The sequence below is a fragment of the Condylura cristata genome, unplaced genomic scaffold, assembly GCF_000260355.1.
Source record: "Condylura cristata isolate star-nosed mole 26May11 unplaced genomic scaffold, ConCri1.0 scaffold00016, whole genome shotgun sequence".
NCBI lineage: Eukaryota > Metazoa > Chordata > Mammalia > Eulipotyphla > Talpidae > Condylura > Condylura cristata.
In genome coordinates, this window is record NW_004567117.1 from 36740740 (window position 1) to 36761745 (window position 21006).

At 38.2% G+C, this 21006-nt stretch overlaps 1 protein-coding gene across 3 annotated transcripts in view; it reads left to right on the forward strand.

Annotated features, from left to right (window-relative positions):
* Positions 1-21006, forward strand: part of WDR7 (WD repeat domain 7) — a 274767-nt gene that overhangs the window by 157680 nt on the left and 96081 nt on the right. For all 3 annotated transcript variants that reach the window (XM_012725890.1, XM_012725891.1, XM_004683929.2), the window contains one exon: positions 512-733. In XM_012725890.1, the coding sequence (XP_012581344.1) occupies positions 512-733 (222 nt within the window). The remainder of the gene's footprint in view (positions 1-511; positions 734-21006) is intronic.

The following is a 21006-nucleotide window of genomic DNA, read 5'->3' on the forward strand; positions in this document are numbered from 1 at the left end:
AGCACTGAGAATCTGAAGCCACTTCCGCATGAGTTCGATCCCCGCCTGCCCCGGAGGAGACCACATGGCGAGCCAGACCTCTCCTGGCCCGCCCGCTGCTCCCCTCAGCAGTGTACTTCGTAGATCTGCCTGTTCTGCTCCCCACTCTGTCTCTGGTGAAGCCTCTCACCGCCCCTGAGCCTCTGGCCTGTACCCCAGTTCTGTATGAATAAATAAATAAATCTTTAAAAAAAAAAAAAAAAAAAGTAAATAACTAGTTATTAAAATGAATTCGGCAGAAAAAAGATTCCCTCCTCCAACCTGTTTTCCTTCCCCCCTTTCATCTTCTGCCTCCTGATCACAGGTGGGAGTGTCCTGAGATGGAAAGGCCTTGGTAATTTCAGGAAACCTTTCACCCACTACTTCAAGACTATTCTTTCCTAAATGAAGTCTGTAATGTTTTTGCAGTCCTCTCTTCTTTTTATTAATATATTTTTAAAGAATTTATCGTCTTATGTTTTGTTTCTTTCAGGTTGCTTATCAAGTGTCCCACCGATGAAAAAAATTTCCACATCCTATGAAGAAAGAAGGAAACAAGCCACTGCTATTGTTTTGCTAGGAGTCATAGGAGCTGAATTTGGTGCTGAAATTGAACCTCCAAAACTGCTGACCAGACCTCGAAGCTCAAGTCAGATCCCTGAGGGATTTGGTTTGACTAGTGGTGGATCCAACTACTCACTGGCCAGACATACTTGTAAGTTTGTTTTGTGGCTGTTGTTGTTCATCTTTCTTAATTTAATTAATTTATCTTACATTATTAGAGTCCCGTAGTTCGCCTGCCACCCTATAGCCCATGAGCCATCACCGTTATTACCTTGTGTTTACCCCACCTGTTTTGCTCATACACTTGTAATTTTACAAATATCTAATACTCCTATTGCTTCTCAATGTGTATTACTTGTTAACAAAAACCTTAGAAGATTGAGTCTATCCTGAGTTTTAGCTCAAATAGAAGGCTTACATGAAGTTCAACTTCAAGTTACAACTTCTGATTGATAAAAGAATTGCTAAAGAACTATGCAACTTTTCCTCAATGTGTTTGAAAAGGCAGCGGTAGGGGAGGTGCGATGCCATTTTTTTCTCTAATGTGTATGTTAATATTATAGTGTTTACACAATATGCATATAGTATGATTAATATAATTAAGCTATATTTAAAGAACATGCCTAAAGAATTATAAATTATCTCTGTAATTTAAAAAATCTTTCAGTAATAGTTTTAAATAACTAAAAAGTGACAACCACAGCTCCCAGCGCTTGCGTCCAGCTCTGTCTCCTGTTTTCTATTTGGCGTATTAATAGCAGGTGAGGGTATTTTATAACGGTGGCCTTGGTCCTTGCTGTTGGAATTCCTTTAGGCAAGTTCAAAATGTTCTTGCCATGTCGAAGAATTGTTTCTAGCAGATGTGTCATCTTAAGATCAACTATAATCTTGCAGAATACATCACAAGGCACTCCCTGTAGAACAAATTGCAATGCTTTCTGTTGGGGTTTTGGCCTTTAAGCAAGGGGAAAAGATAGATGGGACTTTGTTATGCCAGCAGAGAACCTCACTGGATCATTGTCATTTACTTTCACTGTCACAGGAAGGAACCCTAGCAGGCCTGGACTTCTGTTATTTAAACTTTCTTAAACACATTGCTCTCCCCCATTTTTCTTTTGCTCTTAATCCAACAAATGTTCAGTAGTGTTAGGAAAAATCCAATGCTTGGATTCTAGTGACATTGAGAATGAAGAGCAGTGGGAACACTGTCCACCACCACCACCAATAGCAAATTAACTAGTTCTTTTGAATGCACTGGAAACTCTTTTTATGCATCTGCTCATTAATCCTCACAATACTCCTTAAAGTAGATACCCCTCTGTTTTATACATAAAGCTAATGGAACAGAGAGATTCAGTTGACCTTCTAGAGACTAAAGGATGTCTCAGCAGTCTGTGGCTCCAGAGCTTATGATTTTTTAAAAGATTTATTTTTATTTATTTATGCATATAAGAACGGGTGTAGGCCAGAGGGGGGGGGGGGGGGGGGGTGTGTGTAAGAGGATTCACCAAAGACAGAGTAGGGAGTAGAACAGGCAAATCTACTGAAATCCAATGCTGGGGGGGAGGAAGCAGTGGGCAAGACAGGAGAGGTTCGCTGGGCCATGGGTGAGCTCCCTGACCAAGGGTCAAACTCATGTTGCAGTGGCTGGTGATAGCTTGATAGTGCTAAGACAACCCCTTGCACTACCAGGAAGGCCTCCAGAGCTTATGATTTTGAGCACTATACAAATGCTACTGCTCCAAGTTTCCTAGTTGAAAGGGCTTGAAGACTAACCTATGCAATTATTTTATCATTTAGAAGGTACTTTCTTTCCTGCTCCATTTGATGTTCAAAATAGAAAGGAAGACTTCTTCAAAGGGGCTTACCCCAAAAAAGTAGTAAAACCTGAACTTGAACTCAAGCTGCTTGTTACCTGAAAGCTATTTCACCTAAGGCATCTGCTTTCCTTCTCCTATCTTTTTATCTCTTCTCTGGCTCTTTGGCAGTCCCTGCTATTTTCCTTCAGAAAACCCTCTTCAAATCAGCCTCTTTATAAATAGCTCTTTAATTAGACACACCTTGGGCCCTTCTGGTGGCACAGGGGGATGAAGTGCAGCACTAGGAAGCTAGCCATAGCAGCCTCAGCAAGAGTTCGATCCCCGGCCAGGGAGCTGACCCACATGGTGCGGCGGACTTCTCCTGTCTCACCCGCTGCTCCCCTCAGCAGTGTGTTTCAGTCAGTTGGCCTGTTCTGATCCCCACTCTGCCTCCAGTGAAGCCTCTTACTGCCCCTGCATCTCTGGCCTGTACCCTAGTTCTATATGCATAAATAAAAGCTTTTAAAAAAAAGTATTAGAGAAACCTTTTCGTAATTACTTCAGATGCCTAGGAATTGTTCTATAGGTCTTTATTTAGAATCTTGATGTTAGAGTATTAGAGGTTAGTGACACTATGTGTGTTTCAAACATTTTTGTTCATTGTCTCTCTAATGAATATCAAAAGATAATTAATCCCTGGGACATTTTTTTTTGACAGCTAAAACTTTTTTAATAGTCAGTTTAAACATGCAAAAGAGGATACTGTGAATATTGATTTAAAAATAAACATTTTTCTTTTTAATCAAATGAATATGTCCCATGTATTTAGATAACCACCAACCATCATCTAAAAATGCTCCGCATACTTGAAAAGTAGAAATTTAGATCCTTGGTTACTTTTCTTGAAGAAAGAAATGTTCTGCTTTTTGTTGTTTTAGGGAAGGTGTTCATTTGTTTACTTAGCTTCAGAAATCAAGACTTAAAAACTGCTGTAAAAACTATTTGTTCATTTAAAACTCTTCCTTGAAAAGTCTTAGGATGCTCCATTATGAGAGAGTTTGAAGTCTATCAATTTGGATAATTTCTCAAGAGAAATATCTGCAAGAAAAGTGAACATGCGTACATGAATGCTCTTTCCCATAGGTCAGTATTAGCATCTATAAACAAATTTGAGAACATTGTAATCTAATGAATTGGTGAGCAAATGCACCAAAGCTTTTTTAATAAAATTTACCCCAACATGGAAAATACTTGTGTTCTGGAACCAAATTTTCTTTGAGCATTTTGGTCAAAGGGCTAAATAGGGGAAGAACAGACAGTTATCCCTCTTAGCAAATGATATGGATGATTCTTTTACTGAAACAAGACTCTGAGACATTTCTGGCAAGCAAGAGATGATATATAAAATGCTACTGTACCCAGTAGAGCCAGCTTAAAATGTATAAAATGCCTTTGATATTTTCATTTATTATGATCTTGCTCTAATTGAGTTTAGTAATTATACAATATTTTAAGGTTGTTGGGGGGTGGGGTTACTCTCCATCCTCTTGCCTTTCCCCCCCTCTCAAATGTCTTAGATTTCTGTTTGGTGGCTCTGTCTACTAGAGGAATTCTCAAGACTTACCTTATTTGATCAGGATGCCTTGATTACATTTATGTTTATCAGTTTAAACCTTGCTCTCTTTATTGGAAACAGATATCTAAATGTTTCTACATCTTACTTGGGCTCATTTCAGTTAGGTATATGTAATATTAATCTGTTATATTAACCTATGAGAGGTTGTTCTACATGTGACCAAGTTATTTGTTTGTGTGGCATTTAGAGTGCATTGTTACCATTAAATATTCAGTCTTTCTGTCCTCCTATTGAATGAGGTAATAATTATTGTCCTCATTTTGAGATAAAGCCATTAAGATACAATATTTGATGAACTTTAATTGCTAATGTAGTCAGACGTATAGATAGTGAGTTCTAACCTTTCTCGTAAGCCATTCTGTGAAAAATCATCATGTAGTCAGATCCCAATGATCCTTGTTGGTAGGAGTGAAGAGTGATGATGACACATAATCAAAAAAATCACTTAGTTTTATAATACATTGTATATTTTTATTTAAAATATACATGAATCTTTTGGGGGGGGGACTTATGTTTTACATGAAATGTCTAAATCACTCAGTGAAGACAAAGCTGGACTTTACATGAAGCCACTTTTATCTTGTGTCCTTCTTTCCCCTGATATAAAACAAGGCAGCAAGCATTCTGTCTTTAAAGCCCCTTCTGGTCCGATTAGTCTTTGTCATTAGTCTTTGTTTTTGAAATGAAAATCTCCCCAGAAACTCACTTTTTTTTTGCCACTGCCCCATAGCGGGATGGGTGTGTTCCTATTTCATATCAACTCAGTTTCAGTAGAGATCCTTCTTCACGTTTATCCTCATCCACAAATTAGGCATTCTTTGAGTAATTCGGGCAGTTATTTATAATGTTAGTTATAGTTTTTTGGGGTTATTCTTGGACTTGGTCCCTTCTGCCATTCTATAATTGTGGATTGTGCTGGCTCATTGGTAGTAAATCCTGTTTTGGTCTCTCATTAGCTCTTTGACTTTGGGCAAGTGTCATAAGTCATTTCCCTAGGTTGCAGACTCTGAGACAGATTTGTGTTCTAGGAGTGTTCTCAGGTCGTTATCTTTAGGGAATGAAAGAAGCTGGACTGGGCACGGGGAGAAGTTGAATTGCAAAATTAATTCCCTTGGAAGCTTCAGCTGATCTCAAGAAACTCCAGGGCTGGGATCACCCATCAGATTTATCCTGAAAACAAACTTAATGCTAGGCCTTTATACCCATGTATTAGTCAGTTACTGGATTGGGGATACCTGAAATGGGAGTGTGACCTTGAGTGAAGCAGCTCACTCAGCCTAGCTTGATGGACTGGCTTGACCATGAGTATTCTTAAGAGCTTGGGGGAGTAAGGATTTCACTCTAGGAGGGGTAAGCTGGGCACTCTCTCTAGGCTTCTACTCAGCATATTGCTGCCTTCTCTGTGTCCCATTTCTATCTGCAGAAAAGGAGACAGGACCTACCATCTACTTACCATGGTTTGTTGCAACTCTATACAGATCTCTGTCACTGCTGCAGGATACTTTTGCCATTTCCTAGCATGATGCAAGACATAGTGTAGCTAATCATGGAGTACTTACTGTTCCAGGCACTTTGCTGTTGGTTGAGGCTGATTATATGATGAATATATTTCCTAAAGTTTAAGGTGAGAAAAATAATCCAAATCTCAAAAACTCTATCAGTAAGATCAGGACAAAGTCACTAAATTGCAAATCAGCAAAAGTTATGAAAAAGTAGCAACAAGTGAGCCCTCCCTGGTGATGCAGTGGGGTAAAGCGCAGCACTAAGAAGCTAAAGCCATTTCTGCATGAGTTCCATCCCCACTTGCCCCGAGAGGATCCACATGGCGCAGCAGACCTCCCCTGACCTGCCCGCTGCTCCCCTCAGCAGTGTACTTCATCGATCTGCCTGTTCTGCTCCCCTCTCTGTGTGTGGTGAATCCTCTCACCATCCCTGCACCTCTGGCCTGTAACCCAGTTCTGTATGCATAAATAAATAAATCTTTTTTTAAAAAAAATAGCAACAAACAAGAGGACAGTGTTGTGCCACTTGCAAGGATAAGCAGTGAGCAAAGAATGGAGATTTGCCCTCTCATCACTGTTCACAAAGGGGTCAATCAGACTGTGAGGCTGAGTGGCCACTGAGGCCTCAACAGGGCTGTTCTCCCTGTTTTCCTTCATGTCTCTAACCGGTTTCCCAACACCTAGCACTGCAATGCCTCTGCCTGACGGCCTACTCCACATCCACCTCCTCAGAGTACCTCAGCATAGCACGTTCTTCACCACCGCTTCTCACCTGTGCTTTTACCTGGTTCCAGGTGCCACTTCAGCCTTGTTGCCTCAACACCCTCTGTGTTCAGAGCAGTGGTTCCTCACTCTGGCTTCATATGTAGTTTTTGCTTGTAACCAGAGTAGAGAAGCCCAGGAGAATGTAGACTCGTTGCTATTCACCTGGTCATTAAACATGTGAGGTCACACATTGTGGTTTACTCTATCCTTTAAAATGGAAGAGATAATGGGAAGGGAGCAGAGTGAATAAAGGACATTTATATTTCTCCTAGAGCTAATCCTTTAGGTAATTCGGCCCGCTTAGTGGAGTTTCATTATCCTGGATTTCTTAGATTTGAGTCTTGACAGCACCACTCAAGAAGCCGAGTGGCCTTCTAGCCTTCAAGGCTCAGTTTTCTTGACCAAAAACTGGGGTGATGAGAAGCGTAACTACCTCACAGCACCCTGGTGAGGATTCAGCAAATTAGTTATTCAAAGAAAGCACCAAGGAAAGTTTCTCACATGGCTGTTGATTGTTAGTTACTTTTAGAAATATATATGTAAGGATAAGGAAAGGGAACGCTTTTTAAAATCATCTGCTGTTGTGTATTAGGACCTTTACATATGTATATACTATTTGAAAGTTTTTTCAAATAAACTGTGATGCCGGTATCATGCTGAACATTTTCATAGAAGTCAATAGACACATTCAGTAATTTTGTTAAGGGTGTCCTCTTGAAAAGAATTTGAATACAGGTGTTTTTTCCACAAATCCTTGGTATATTTTGCAACAGCACATACTGATTGCCACTCTTTGTGAAAAAGAATTGCCAACCCTGATGAATATCATTTGAAAATTTAATGGTGTTTTCTTGACATTTAATATACAGAAAGGTGTTGAGGTGATTTTGTTAAAAATACTTTAGTAGTTAAATATAACATCTGTGGTACTTTGAGATCTGTATCCTTATAGGAATGTAGTGCGAAGACATTATAGTAATTTTGGCCTAGAATGTGATGCAGTATTGATCTAAGACTCCACTACCTTTCAAGTGTATGTATTAGTTACCTTGGTTCCGTTTTCAATTTCAGTTCAATTTTTACTCTTGATTCCTTGTCACTGGACTATCACAGTAGCAGATTCAGTGACTGGTTTTAGCATTGTGTTGCCAGTGGCAAACCACCTGGTTTTATTTCATTTTGCATAGGGCATTCCTGTTTCTGGTTTTTAAATAACCTTGGTCTGAAGTGTTATGACAGTTTAGCAGAATAAATCCTCTGCGTTTGTATGTTTTAATGGAGATGTGCTTGGAGGCTACTGTAATTGACATTTACATTTCTGTGAGTTCAGTTTTTCTGGGTTTTTTGTTTGCTTGTTTGTCTTTTGTTTTTTACTGTCAGAAAGGGCCCATGGAGAACATCTTGTCTTATCCCTTTAAAAGTTGCAGAAGTTTGGATGATTCTCACTTTTAGTAGGAAGTGAACAGAAACATTTTGTGAACTTGATTGTAGATTATCTGCCTTGTCCTTACAAAACACAATTTCCAAGGCTGTCGAATGGTGGGGAGTCTAAGTCTGTTTTATTTCTTTGCACTTTGGCCTTCATGATCATACAGCAAATGCTGTGAATTCTTGTTGCTCCTCAGTTCAGCTGGGAGCTCCCAGCACCTAAGTCCCTTGGAGAACCTGAATGCTTATATGAAATCAGTACATGTTTAGAGTTCTGTCCTTAGACTTTTGGTTTTCAAATTACGTTCTGTAGAGCCCCGGGATTCCATTGAAATGAGTCAGTGACTGCCTAGGCTTTTAACATTCCTTCCATTATAGTAGCATTGTTAGTAAATTTTAGAACTTGAAGTTTGGGATCACCAAAATCAGGGCTGGACTCAAGATGAAAAATACCAAAGAAAAAAAGAACAAAAACAATACCTCTGAAAACTAGAAATTATACATCTAAAAAAACTATGATATTTACAATTCTTAATTTTCCCTCTCAAAATTGCTCTAATTGTGGCCTCGCCACCTCTGTTGATGATCTTTCTTTCCAGTTCCTTAAATTTATCTCTTATTCTTCTTTCTCCCTCTCCCATGATGATTTTAATCTGTCATACATTCTGTTGTCTCTACCTTCATGATAACATGTATTAAAATTCCACTGCATCTTAACAACTTTACTACTTTCCTTTCTACCCAGATTATTGCCTGCCCTTCCACTTTCTACCTATATGCCCGTGATATAACCTAGAAGCTCTGCTAGTTATGCTGTTTAAATCTAAAGTAGATCATATCACTCAAGGCTATCTACGGATAGGTGCCTAATCAGCAAGACAGATGCTTCAAAAAACAGTGCTTTTCTTATGTTCTAGAGACAAAATAGAAAATCATCATATTTTGAAATCTCTTCCAACTATTAATATCCTAAAAACCAAGCAGATGAAAAAGACAACCCAGTTAAAAGGAGACACCTGACTAAGACTATACGCAGGCATTTCACCATAGGATTGCAGATTACAAAACATACTGAACCAATATTTAAAGGAATTAGGGTTAGGAAAAAATTGCTTGAAATTCCTGTGTATGGTTTAAAGTACTTTTTTATTTTTTACAGTGAATGGATATTTGTGTAATAAAAAATAATAGACACTCATATTTTAAGAATCAGATATTTTTTAAACCTCAGTAATTACAACAATCAAAGAAATTCCCATGGTAAATATAAACTTAAGAAATTCAAAAGAAACTGCAATATTGCTTACAAAATAATATTTGAGTAAATAAAGTGACAAATGATTATTGGATAGGCAGGACAAGTCTGTGTGGTCAGTGAAATCTGTTGTTCCCAAATTAATAAGTAAAGCTCATGCAGACACAATTAAAGTCTTTTTAATTCTAGGCCAATTTATTTTATAATTAACATATCACAGATAAATGAGAAAGAGAGTTATTTTGTTTTATTCAGTAAACACATATAGTTCTGATAATATACCAATCACTATTTTGGGCACTTTACAAATTACTCATTTAATACTCATTATAACTCATTGAAGTATATAAATATATAATACTATATAGTGAAGTTACATTATACAATATTAGGAAACTATCAAAGATCTAGGCAGTAATAAAGAATTTTTTTTGTCAAAAAAAAATAAGTCTTACTGAGTTTTTAAAAAACTAGTTAAATAGGGAGATAAACAGTTGTATGAATAGGCGCACTTGATAGAACAATGTCAGTTTTCATAAATTCAGTACCATGCCCATCCAAACATCAGTAGGCTCTTTGTTGTTCTGATTTTTGTTATTGAATATAGCAAGCTAATTTTCAAATGGGCTCAGAGAAGCCATGACACTTCCAAAGAAGAAAAAGGTGAAGGGATTTCCCATATCTTGTATCAAAAATCAATATAATTTGCAGTGATGGATAATGAATAAAACGGACTTATAGTATTATCTTGGGGCAGAAGTCAACAGACCTATAGAGTAGAAAAGATGGCACAGGGATGGTTCTGTGTATATGCAGGAACTTGATGCTTTATAAATCTAGCATTTTGATCATTGAAATAAAATAATTTTTGATAAATGTTATAGTTGTCTGTCCATGAGTCCAAAAGATAAAGAAATTAGATACCAAGTGTCCGTTATAGCAAAAAAAAAAGGAAAACCAATTATATATGGATTTAAAGACTTATATATGAAAACTAAAGCCATAATACTTTCAATATATATGTATATGTATATATATATTTTATCTATAGATATGGAATCATATTGTATGTTTCCATAGAGTATGACTTAGCATAATAATTTGAGATTCATGTTATATTGTTGGGTTTGCCAAGAGTATGCCCTTTTTATTGCTAAGTAATAGTATTCTATGGCCGTAATACATTTTGTATATCCATTAAGATATGGATAGACCTTCAGGTTAAAGGTCACATTTCTGAGAGATGTTGGAAATGTAGTTAGGTTAAGAGTAAGGCTTCACTTACTGATGAGGGCTTTAGTACAAGTGACTCCATTTTGGGTCTGCTGTCTCATATTGCACATCTGAAATTTAATAGGCATGCAATATCAGAGTACATATTTCCACACCCCTAATTTACCAGTCATATGAATCAGAAAAAATCTTTTTTGCTATTCCTAGTAAAGTTTTCCTAAAGCCTATATTAGAGACACAATAATGTACTTCTAAAGTAGTGCCCTAAATTTCTGAAATTTTAAGTCACCTTTTCCTTTATATTTATAAGTTTTTCTTCTGCTTGTGCTGGTAAAAATTAATTGTGCTCTGTGAGCCCACACTAAGGAAAGCAGCCTCTGGCTATTAGGTCCCACTATGGCATCCCTCTCATTTATTAACTTCAGGTTTTGTTCTACTGTTTTTTAAAACAATCATTCCAAATTGGACTGTTTGGAATCATATCTTGACCATATCTAGTGTGTAATAAATGAATGCTTTTGGTGACAGCAGTCCAATCACCATATAATGCAAAGAATAAATGAGTGCTTCATTCCATTGATAATGTGTTGACATGTTGATGAAGAAGTATTTTGAGAAATAATCTATGAGAATTCAATTTATGTTTTAAAGTTTGAACTGTATGTATATGCCTAACTCCATCTGATTTATATGCCTATATATATTTGCCTCTAAACCTTGAGATTTTCTTTTGTAAGCAAATAGGATTAACAACTTGATTAATAAATTGATCTCTGAATTGAACTAGTGAACTTACATATAAGACTGTAACATAGCTTTGCAAATGGCATTTTGGTTTAAGGCATTTTAGTAAATTTTCAGTGTAATCAGAATTTCTCCTTGTCATTAAATTGGACTGGGCAGTTTTAGAAAATGCTCATATTATCTCAAATGTGCTACTTCAAGATGTGAATAAAGGAGGTAGTAGAATCAGCGTGAAGGCTGTAAATGCTGGGTCTTAGTCTCCACCTACAGTGGTGAAAGCAGTTACTTTGGGCTACTTGATGTTGGTTGCTGATCATAATTCTTAAAGGGAAGCAGGGAGGAAAGAACTTGTTATAAGTCTGGACACAGAACCACATGAAGTCTCTGAAAAGAAAAACTAAAAAGAATTGCTTACTTGTAGAAAACAGTTAACTACTAAAAGTGAATAACATATTTTTTTTTTTTAAAGATTTATTTATTTATCCATATAGAACTGAGGTACAGGCCAGAGATGCGGAGGGTGAGAGGATTCACCAGAGACAGAGTGGGGAGCAGAACAGGCAGATCGACGAAGTACACTGCTGAGGGGAGCAGCGGGCGGGTCAGGAGAGGTCTGCCACGCCATGTGGTCTCCTCCAGGGCAGGCGGGGATCGAACTCATGCGGAAGTGGCTTTAGCTTCTCAGTGCAGTGCTTTAACCCGCTGCGCCACCAGGGAGGGCCGTGAATAACATATTTTTTAAGGTTAAAAAGTAGCTATTGAAAAATAGCGGGCTACTGCCTAGTCTGGAGACAGAAGAATGAATAATAAAGGAACTTAGGGAGGTGGAGAGGTCCTCTTCCAAGATTAGACCTCATCAAAGAGAGCTTGGCTGCTAGGGAGATATCCACCCTGTGGTTGATGAAGAAACTTGCCAAAAGGCTTGGAAAAGAATGGCCTGCTGGTATCTGAGTTTGTGGACAGTGTGAAGCTGGCTCTGGAGTTCCCAGAATAAATCAGACCCCAATTTGGACAGTCAACCCTTCATAATGGGACCACCATGAAAACCTTAATGAAGAGGTGAGCGAGCGCCCCAGTTGCTCTGGAGGCTCTGTGTACTGGAGGTGGTGGACTGAGAGCAGTGGTCTGTGGAGCTGGTCCGCCATCTTGCCAGGCCTGGCTGAGCAGAGCTGTTGAGAGGGAAGTGTTGCTCCTTCAGGATAGCTCTCCAACTGCTGTCGACAAAGATTAACTTGCTGCCAACTGGAAAGGAAATGTTTACAAAGTCGAGCTCCTGTATTACAAAACAGGGGAGGAGGACAGTTGATTTGGAGTTGAGATACTACAAATCAATAAATGGCTCAGAAAGAATAATTTATTGCTATAATTTTAAGATATAGTTTTATTAGAACTTTCAGATAACTAATAATTGCCATTTTCTGCTTGGTCCTTTATAATCAACTAGTTATTTTGTCCATAAATATTTTTTATTTGAGTTATTATAGCTTTTTTTGGGGGGGAGGTAAGTTGACAAGACCAAGAAAGTGTTCACTATTTTGTTACTTTCTGAGATGTACCCTGTCAGAGCCATAAAGATCTTGGCAACTTTCTCAGGTAGCTACTGAAAGGCCTCAATACACAGACTTTGCCTGTGTGTGGTAAGCACAACTAAACTCATTTTACATTTACACATAAATAAATGATGGTTGGCAACTGTTGCCTCCAAATTTGCATTTCAATGGCCTAGTAATGTCCCATCACTTACCTGCTCCTTCACAGGATGTTAGTGATAAGGAATAATTAATGATTTGTTAACAAGATCGGATCTTTGATTATAATGTACAATAGATGTACAAATTCTATATTTAACTTTTATTTGCCTTTTAATTACTATGGATTTCTGGGCCTGTTCCTAGCTACTTTATCAGACTGAAGAAATGGTTCCTATAATCTTTTATCCTCAGTCCTGGTGGACATTACAATGTATTTTCTCCCAAATAGCAAAGCAGTCCAGTTCCAGCACATATTGGAAAATGGTTTGCCATCCATTTTTGCTGCAGTTGTCAGTTCACTGGGACAGTATCCTGGGAGTTAAGAAAAAATAGAAACGGAATGCACTCATGTTTTTATGTGGAATGTTTTGAAGGGGGAACACTATTGGCAGGTGGAGAAATATTCAGACTTTGAAGCACTAGAAAAGAATTTCAGGCCAAAAGAAGGTAGTGTATTAAGCCCGAGCTCATTTAAAATTCTACCTTGTCTGACTGACTGTCTTATTACAGAGGAGTCTGCTCAGAATGTCTCCAGTGTTGGTCCTGTGACCTCCCAGAGCTTCATACAGCAGTTGGCTTGAGTGAAACAGGCCACTTGGCTTCTGGGAAGAGAAGAGTTCTGGGCAGGGGCCCCGGTCCTAAAATATTGATGCGGCTGCTCCTGGAGCACAGCAGTGTTTTATAGTTGCATGCAGTATGTCATCAAGCTACTTCCACTGCTCAGAAACCATTATACTGAGCTATCGGTTGTCAGTCAAGTTAATTTTGATAACTGCAGAGTTTACCCTTATGGATATTTATATAGGATGTGTATGTATGATTATATAGTATGCTTACTCAATGGTCATAAAAAAAAGTGGAGAGTACATGTCTTTGATATTTACTACCGCCTTAAGTCATGTATCTGTAATCATCAAGATGGACGCATGGCTCTCTAAGTGCACCTGTGGTGTGGGCCTCCTGGGAGAACAGACTGTGAAGTCTCAAGTATTAACTTGTACTGCGTGAAACTGCCAGTCTTGGAAGTCAAAAACAGTCAAATACTGGCAATTTCACATGGTTCATCCTAATCAAGTTCAACTGTGGTGTGATTTAGAAGAGCACCAAGTCATTAAGGCAAATTATATACACTGGAATCCACACGAACCACTAGACGAGGGAGAAACAGCATTGAGGACTGAGGCTCACTGTGAGACTGTGAGTGATTTATGACTCCGCCTGTGGTAGACATGAGGTGTGATCCTCATCCTCTATTAATAGGCAAGAAATATTTCACCACCAGATTTTTCACACTCTGAACAATGCGCTTTCTATCTCGGATTATATACATTTTTTGCAGATCCAAGTTCTTTCATGCTTGCTTATGTGATGTAACCTAACGCTAATTTTTATTTCTAAACTCCTTCCTGCCTTTCTGATTTCTTAATACTAACCTTGGTGGAATTATTGATTAGTGCCTAGAGTAATGCTTTTGTTTTATACTTAAGAAAAGATATTAGAACAGAGAACAGTCCCCATTCACTTTTGAGGCTGTCCATTTTCTAACGGTCTTTTTTTTTTTTAATAATATAATAGTTTATTTTTACATCATTTTGCGCATTTTTCTATCGTCTTTTGTGAGTTCTGATTTTTTTCTGAAAATGAATGTCACTCTGGTCTTTCAGTTTTAGTAATGAAATTATAATGAATTTGATTTTTTTTAAATAATTTTCACTCATGTAAGGTTTACTTGTTCTTCAAGATCTGAGCTATGGATAGTGAGTATCCATTAATAAAAGTGTCCAGTTGACATATTTGTGTTTATATTTATTGAAGTTGGATTTTGGATTTTGCCAACCATAAGAAACGTGCTATCCACAGTAGGTTGGCCCCAGTGCCAGCTTACTTACAATAAACTATCATCCCTTCCCCTCCCCCCATTATCCAGAAATGAATTTCTCTAGAAATTTTGTTGGGACCTTGTCTGATTCCATCTTACCATGGTTCATAATATACTTCAATTACAATGAACTATTAAAGAACTACTGTTAGAGTAATGATCGCTTTCCATTTAAAGCATAGCTAGTGCAATGTTGAATGGGTTGATAAATTCGTAGAATTCTTTTTACTTGCATATGAAAATCAAAGACTAATTTTTACAGTTGTATGTTTTTCAGAATTCTAGTGGTCAACAAAGCTATTAATAAGTGTTTTGCACTAAACTTTATTATTTCCAAACTTGTTAGCAGCGTTAGCCTGACATTTGGGGATGGTAGGTGTGTTTTTTTTTTTTTTTGTGGTCTTTGACTCCAAGATACTTAGGTGATTTTACTCAGAACATCATCATGTTCATACAGTACATGCCCATTTGAAAGTACATATGTCAGTTATTGCTGGCTTCCGTGAGTAATGTCATGCATTCCCTACAATGCAAAACATTCTTCTGCTCTCAATTATGATTAAGTGACTGTGTGCATGTTCATGTTTGAATGAAATATCTTACTGAGGAAATATTACTTTCCAATATATCTTCTTCTTAGCATCATCCCTCAAAACGCCAGAATTTTTTTGGTATGTTTAATGTAGACCAATATTGATTGTCCTCACTATTCAATGTAATGTTTCACTGTTTAATGTAGTCTCTACATAGTCTCTCTGAGCCTTGGCTTTCTATCTATCATAAAGAGAAAGTTGGGCCTTCATAATCTGATACAGAAAGATAAGTTGCTCTGTGTCTTGTGCTGCACACATGTGATATATGGAACTTTACTTTTTTTTAAGTCTAACATGAGATATGAACTTTGCTTACCAGTGGGGTGGGTGTGGTATGTTTATTTATTATGCCTCTGTAATATAGTTCTATAACATACATAGAGCCCAGCATAATTAGATTCTCTCCATAAACTGTAACAGGTTAGATCTTAAGGTCAGTTACTGTCTTAGAACAGAATTGATCTTGCTTTCATGTTTGATTCATCCTCTACAGATTTGGAGAGGAAGAAAAATAGCATTGCTAGCTCTCTTTAACTAGGCCAGAGCTAACAGGAGGAGGTTAGAAAACCAGTGGTTATAACATTCGTTTGCCTTTCTATCTTCTTTTCAGGTAAGCTGTGTGTAGATCATCCAGGTGGGTGATTCTGGCCATCCCAGAAGGCCTCTTTTAATCATCCATACTTGTTAAAATTATTTCATGCTCATTCATTTGTCATAGACTCAACTTAACGGTTTCGGAGATTAGTAAAAGAAAACATAATGATGTATTTCCTTTGCATTATTAAACTTCATTTGTAGATAATCATCTACAGTCTAACATATGAGGTATCCCATTGCTTTTAGGAAGCACTGTATGTACCATAATGGGCACTAAACTGAGAATATCTTGTCAGGCTAACTACATTGGCTTTACTAACAACATGATCTGGAATAGGTTATTTAAGATTTCTGAGAAGCTGTTTTCCTCATCTTCAGAATGGAAAGCATACCATATTCCTCATGGGGTTTTTGTCAGAATTAAATGAAACACCACATGTAAATCACCCAGCATAGAACCTGCCTCTATCTGGTGGTCAACAAATATGATTTCCCTTCCTCCCTCTTTCCTTACCTTCATTCTTTTTACTGATTCCTAAGATGCTGCTTTATTTTATGTTTCTGAAAAGGGGCTGGAGTCCAGTATGTTTATTATTATTTAAAAAAAAAAGCCAGTTTTCAAGTCTTAGTATGTTGTACAAATAAATACCTGTGATTGAAGAAGATAGAGGAGGACTCATATCTGTGTAATTATAGACAGAGCATGGGGGGGAGGACCACACCGGAGACACCCTGCGTTAGGTGTGGTCTTTCCTCTGCCTCCTCTGTTCAGGTTGGAGAAGTCACACAATACAGACTCCAGTTCAAGTTCTCTACAAGGGAATTTGGAGCTCGGGATTAAACACGTATTCCATAGTTCTTGAATACTACCCCTGGCTTTCCCTGACAGAGGGAGGAGGGTGACTTTTGCTTCCTCACTGAAAAGGGACAGGGACAAGGTTAGGTATAGGGGATGCCCATATCACCTGACGGACCTTTCAAGTCATGCTTGTGGCACTCTGTTACCCTCAATTTTGCTCCCCCATCCTGCCATAGTAAGACATGGCTTGATAGTATATGTCATATTTTTCAAGGCTGTTGAGAAAGGAAAAAAAAATTGAACACTATATATCTCTATGTTGTTCTTCCTGGATATGAAACTATTATAGCAATGATTATATAAAATTAAATCCCTACATGGATGTGATCTTAAAAATATTTTGACAACCTTCATTTATTTCTCTTTATTCCTTCTTGACAGTTAGAAGCATTTGGACATTTTTATGTGTTCTCTGTATAATATAAGAAGTAAATACCATGGCATATTTTTTCAGGTTACCATTATCCGTCAATGACAGTAGAATAACAGAAAAATGTATTTCTTATTTTGGTTTACAGCATGAGTTCTTTCATCTTTTATTGAAAATGAAGGCTAGCTTAGAATGCCTTTCAATCTCAATTTGATTTATATGAAAGAGTTAATTAATGGAAATTAAGCCATAGATAGCTGTTTTCCAAATTTAGTTAAAGGAAGCTGTATTTGAGAAAAATAAAAAAAAATTATTAAAACCAAACAGTAGCCAATAAGGTAAGAGGCAGTTAATTGCTTCCTGTCCCTTTCGAAATTACTCAGCCTGAAAAAAGATAGCACATATTGATTTACTGTATAGTAAATGTCCCAGGTCTCTCTTCCTCCAGCACCCAGATACACACACACACACACACACACCACACAGCAGTGGTGTCAAGGAACTGCATGCCCATCCATTTCTCTCATTGAGCTTATGTAATAACCGAATTAGTTTGGAACATTTTCTTCCTTAAACAAAGAGCATAAAATTATTAAAACGCAAAATGAGCGGCAGTGCATTCTTTGAATGCATAATGTGTTTGCTTTTAAACTCAAAAGAAAAACAAGCTTACAAAGGAGGAAAAAATCCTGATTATGTAATATCAATCTATTTATATGGATACTCGTATCAATTAATAGATTTACACGCATGTGTAATATGGAAAACAATGCCAAAACCTAGCCTGTGTTTGATACCTTTTGGGGATATTGTTATGAAGATGATGCAAACTATGCTCTCCAATGTGGTTTTTTGTTTTATTTCAGGAATAAGCCACCAAACTATAGAAGATAGGCATTTTATTCACTTAGATAGTGTTTTACCTCTTGTATAGATTTCGGTGTTGCTACTTGTGGTTTTTCTGACAAACACCTGTTTTCTTTCAACATAGACTTTGAATGTTAGTTTTGGTTTCCTAAAACCCAGGCAGTAAAATGAGCAAGAAGTTAAACAAAAAACAGTCAGTTCTTACAGACCAAATTGCTCTTTAGGATAATCTGCAATTTCTCGTGCATATTTCAGAAGTGCAATATAACATGCATATTTCTTTTTTGTCTTACATGAATATAAATTATCTTTGCTTCATAATTGTAATCTGGTATCCTCAGCTACTGAGGAGTTTATCACATCATAATATCTTGAGTTTTATTTTGAAAGACCCAGAGCATCCTTCTCTGTAAAAAGAGAGTATTTCGTGGTTGTGGTGAGTTTTCCTTTATGATGTTGTAGGTTACTTATATATTGCTATGTATCCTTTTGTTAAAAAATACACATACCCTTAAATATCACTGGAAATATATTGGCCCTTTCTCTTTGTCTGACATTAACTAACATCTATTCCCTAAAGGAATGTTTCAGATTTCCATGGGGCTTTGTGGATGGCTCTCTTGTAAACCCACCAGCAAACCTTTCTTCCCAGAATTCTGTATGCAGCTTAGCTGTTCTGGCAAGGCTCCTGTTTACTGGCGAGTTCCCATTAGCATAGCCACTACTCCTGGGTTAGATAATGGACTCAAAGGTTAAGAGCAGAGGATCTCAACAGCTCCAATCAGCAAGGCTTTTCCAGGGCTAATTACCTCTTTACTGCGCTGACTCTAATGTGACATGTTTATTGCCTTAACTAACAACTCATTAGCTTAGTTGATGTTTTTGTCAATATTAATTCGTTCATTTAAGCCAAGTCAAAGCTTAAACAAAGATGTCCAGACTGAGAAACGGGCAGCATCGTGACTTTTGTTTGTTCATCTATTTTTTTTCTTTCTTACTCAACTTCAACAAGATAAATGTGTAGACAGGAAACATTTAGAGTGGCCAGTGTTGAGAATGTTGGTATCTGTCCATTTGCCAGCATATAAAATAATTCTGAATTTGTTTTATTGTTATTCCAGTCTCCATGTCACTAAGCTTACTTAAATATGTAGAGTCTAGTGTAGCCAACTATTTCTAGCCATTGACTAGAGTTCTGTAAAGGGTTAACATTCCGAGATTCCTCATACCAGTTAAATGCTTTACTATAGTCTTTAGAAACTAGCTCAAATAAATTTTGTATCTGGTTTTAAAAATCTCACTAGATCACCACTGAAATTACTTAGAGATATATCTTACCGAATTTGCTTAAGTGAACTATTTAAAGAAGCGATAATAAAGTCTCCATGAAACATTTCAGGATTTTTGTGAAAACTTTGGCTAACACAGTATTTCTTAGAGGATGTCCTTGTTTTGAGTTCATATATTTAAAAAAATAATACTTCTCTAAAGCCCTAGAGTCTTGCAAATGGGTAAACTAATTGAACACCAGCCTTCGATGGAGCAGCAAGTTGATTGCTTTGAAGAATGCATCAGCATCTTCAGAACCTTGTGGTCCATTTGATGGGTCCCACCCACAGCACCTGGAATGGTGTGTAGATGGCCAGGAAGGGCTAACAGGCTTTCCTTTGGAAAGCAGACAAGGGTGAGGCTGCAGTGCCTCAGCTGTTCTTCCCTGGACAGCTGGTCTCTGCTTTGAAGGCCGGACACTCAATTCTGATTGGCTAGTTCCTGGAGGTAATCAGGACCAGAGAAGGCTAACAGAGGCTATGTCTAGAACATGGAATGCTACCGTATTAAATTTTAGTAAGAATCATGTGTCACATAAACCAGACTCAATCACTTCATCCAGCAGCTTTTCTCTATAGAAAGTTACACGAACATCACAGGTCCGGGTCTCTGCCTCGTGACCACACTTGCCAATGCAGCCATGTTGAAACGTGAAACTTGCCTCCCCTGGGCTGTGTTGTCATCCTCTCCTTAACACTTCACCTCATTGGCCAAATATATTTAACCTCAGCGTTCCTTCTCTTTCCAGCCTATGAAAGTTCTGTGCCTACACTCCCTAGATAGCACGTCCGATCCCAGGCTTTGCCAGCTGCACTTGCATCTTCTCCCAATTCTTAATTCTCACCCTGGTCTCTTCCCTAACCTTCACCCTCGTCTTCCAGTGGCTTCTCTGAACTCCACCTTCAGATGTTTGAATGTCCAAAACCTCTCCTGTCGGTTCTCATTTTAGCAGATGTCACTGCCACCTGCTTCAGTTGTTCATACCCAGCTTCTTGGCATCTGTTGTCACCTTCTTTCTGTCAGGTGCCCACTTTCAACTCTAAACCAGTACTGCCTCTTTATCTTCAGAATAATCCAGAACTCATGCCACTGTCATAACTGTTTTAGTCCGAGACAGCATTTCCTCTTGCCTGAAGCACTGTGGCAGCCCGTTTGCCTCCCCAGGGTCACGGTCACTCTCCCTCTCTCTTTCCTTCTGCCCATGCACTGCACCCAGCTGCTTTTTATTGATAGGAAATCACGCCTCTCTTCTCTTCTCCACAAAGTTTTTTTTACTGGTTTCTTTAAGACTTCAAACAGAGCTCCACATTGAAAGACCTCCACCATGTAGCTGTGCCTCCCTCAGCCTTCCTGTGCTTCTCTGCCTTTGTTACAGGGAAGCCCAGAGGGGACTGGGCTGCCTCTCTGTGGGGACTCACCCGTGCGCTCACAACTCAGTTATACTTCAGGCACACACAAAAGGGTCAATAACGGGTTTATTTACAAAAGGCAGAAGGAATAGGAAACAACCCAGGGAAAGAGAGCAGGATACAAAGTAAGTGGAATACCTTACGGCTAGGCTGACTGAACACACCAAGTCACGCGGCCAGGAGAGGTGCTTCCCGAGCAAGAGAGCAGAGAGAGACAGAGCAATGCAATCGTGCCCTATTTATTCCCCAAATGTCCCAGAATTCCTGCTAGTTCCGCCCTTGGGTCCTCGCAGTTCTCTCCCTGGTACTGCTGGGAGTTGTAGTTTCCAGTCACTGGAGTAGTGTGTAGGGTCCAGAAAGCTGGAGTAGGGGGTGGAGTCCAGAAAGCTGGGGTAGAGGGTGGAGTCC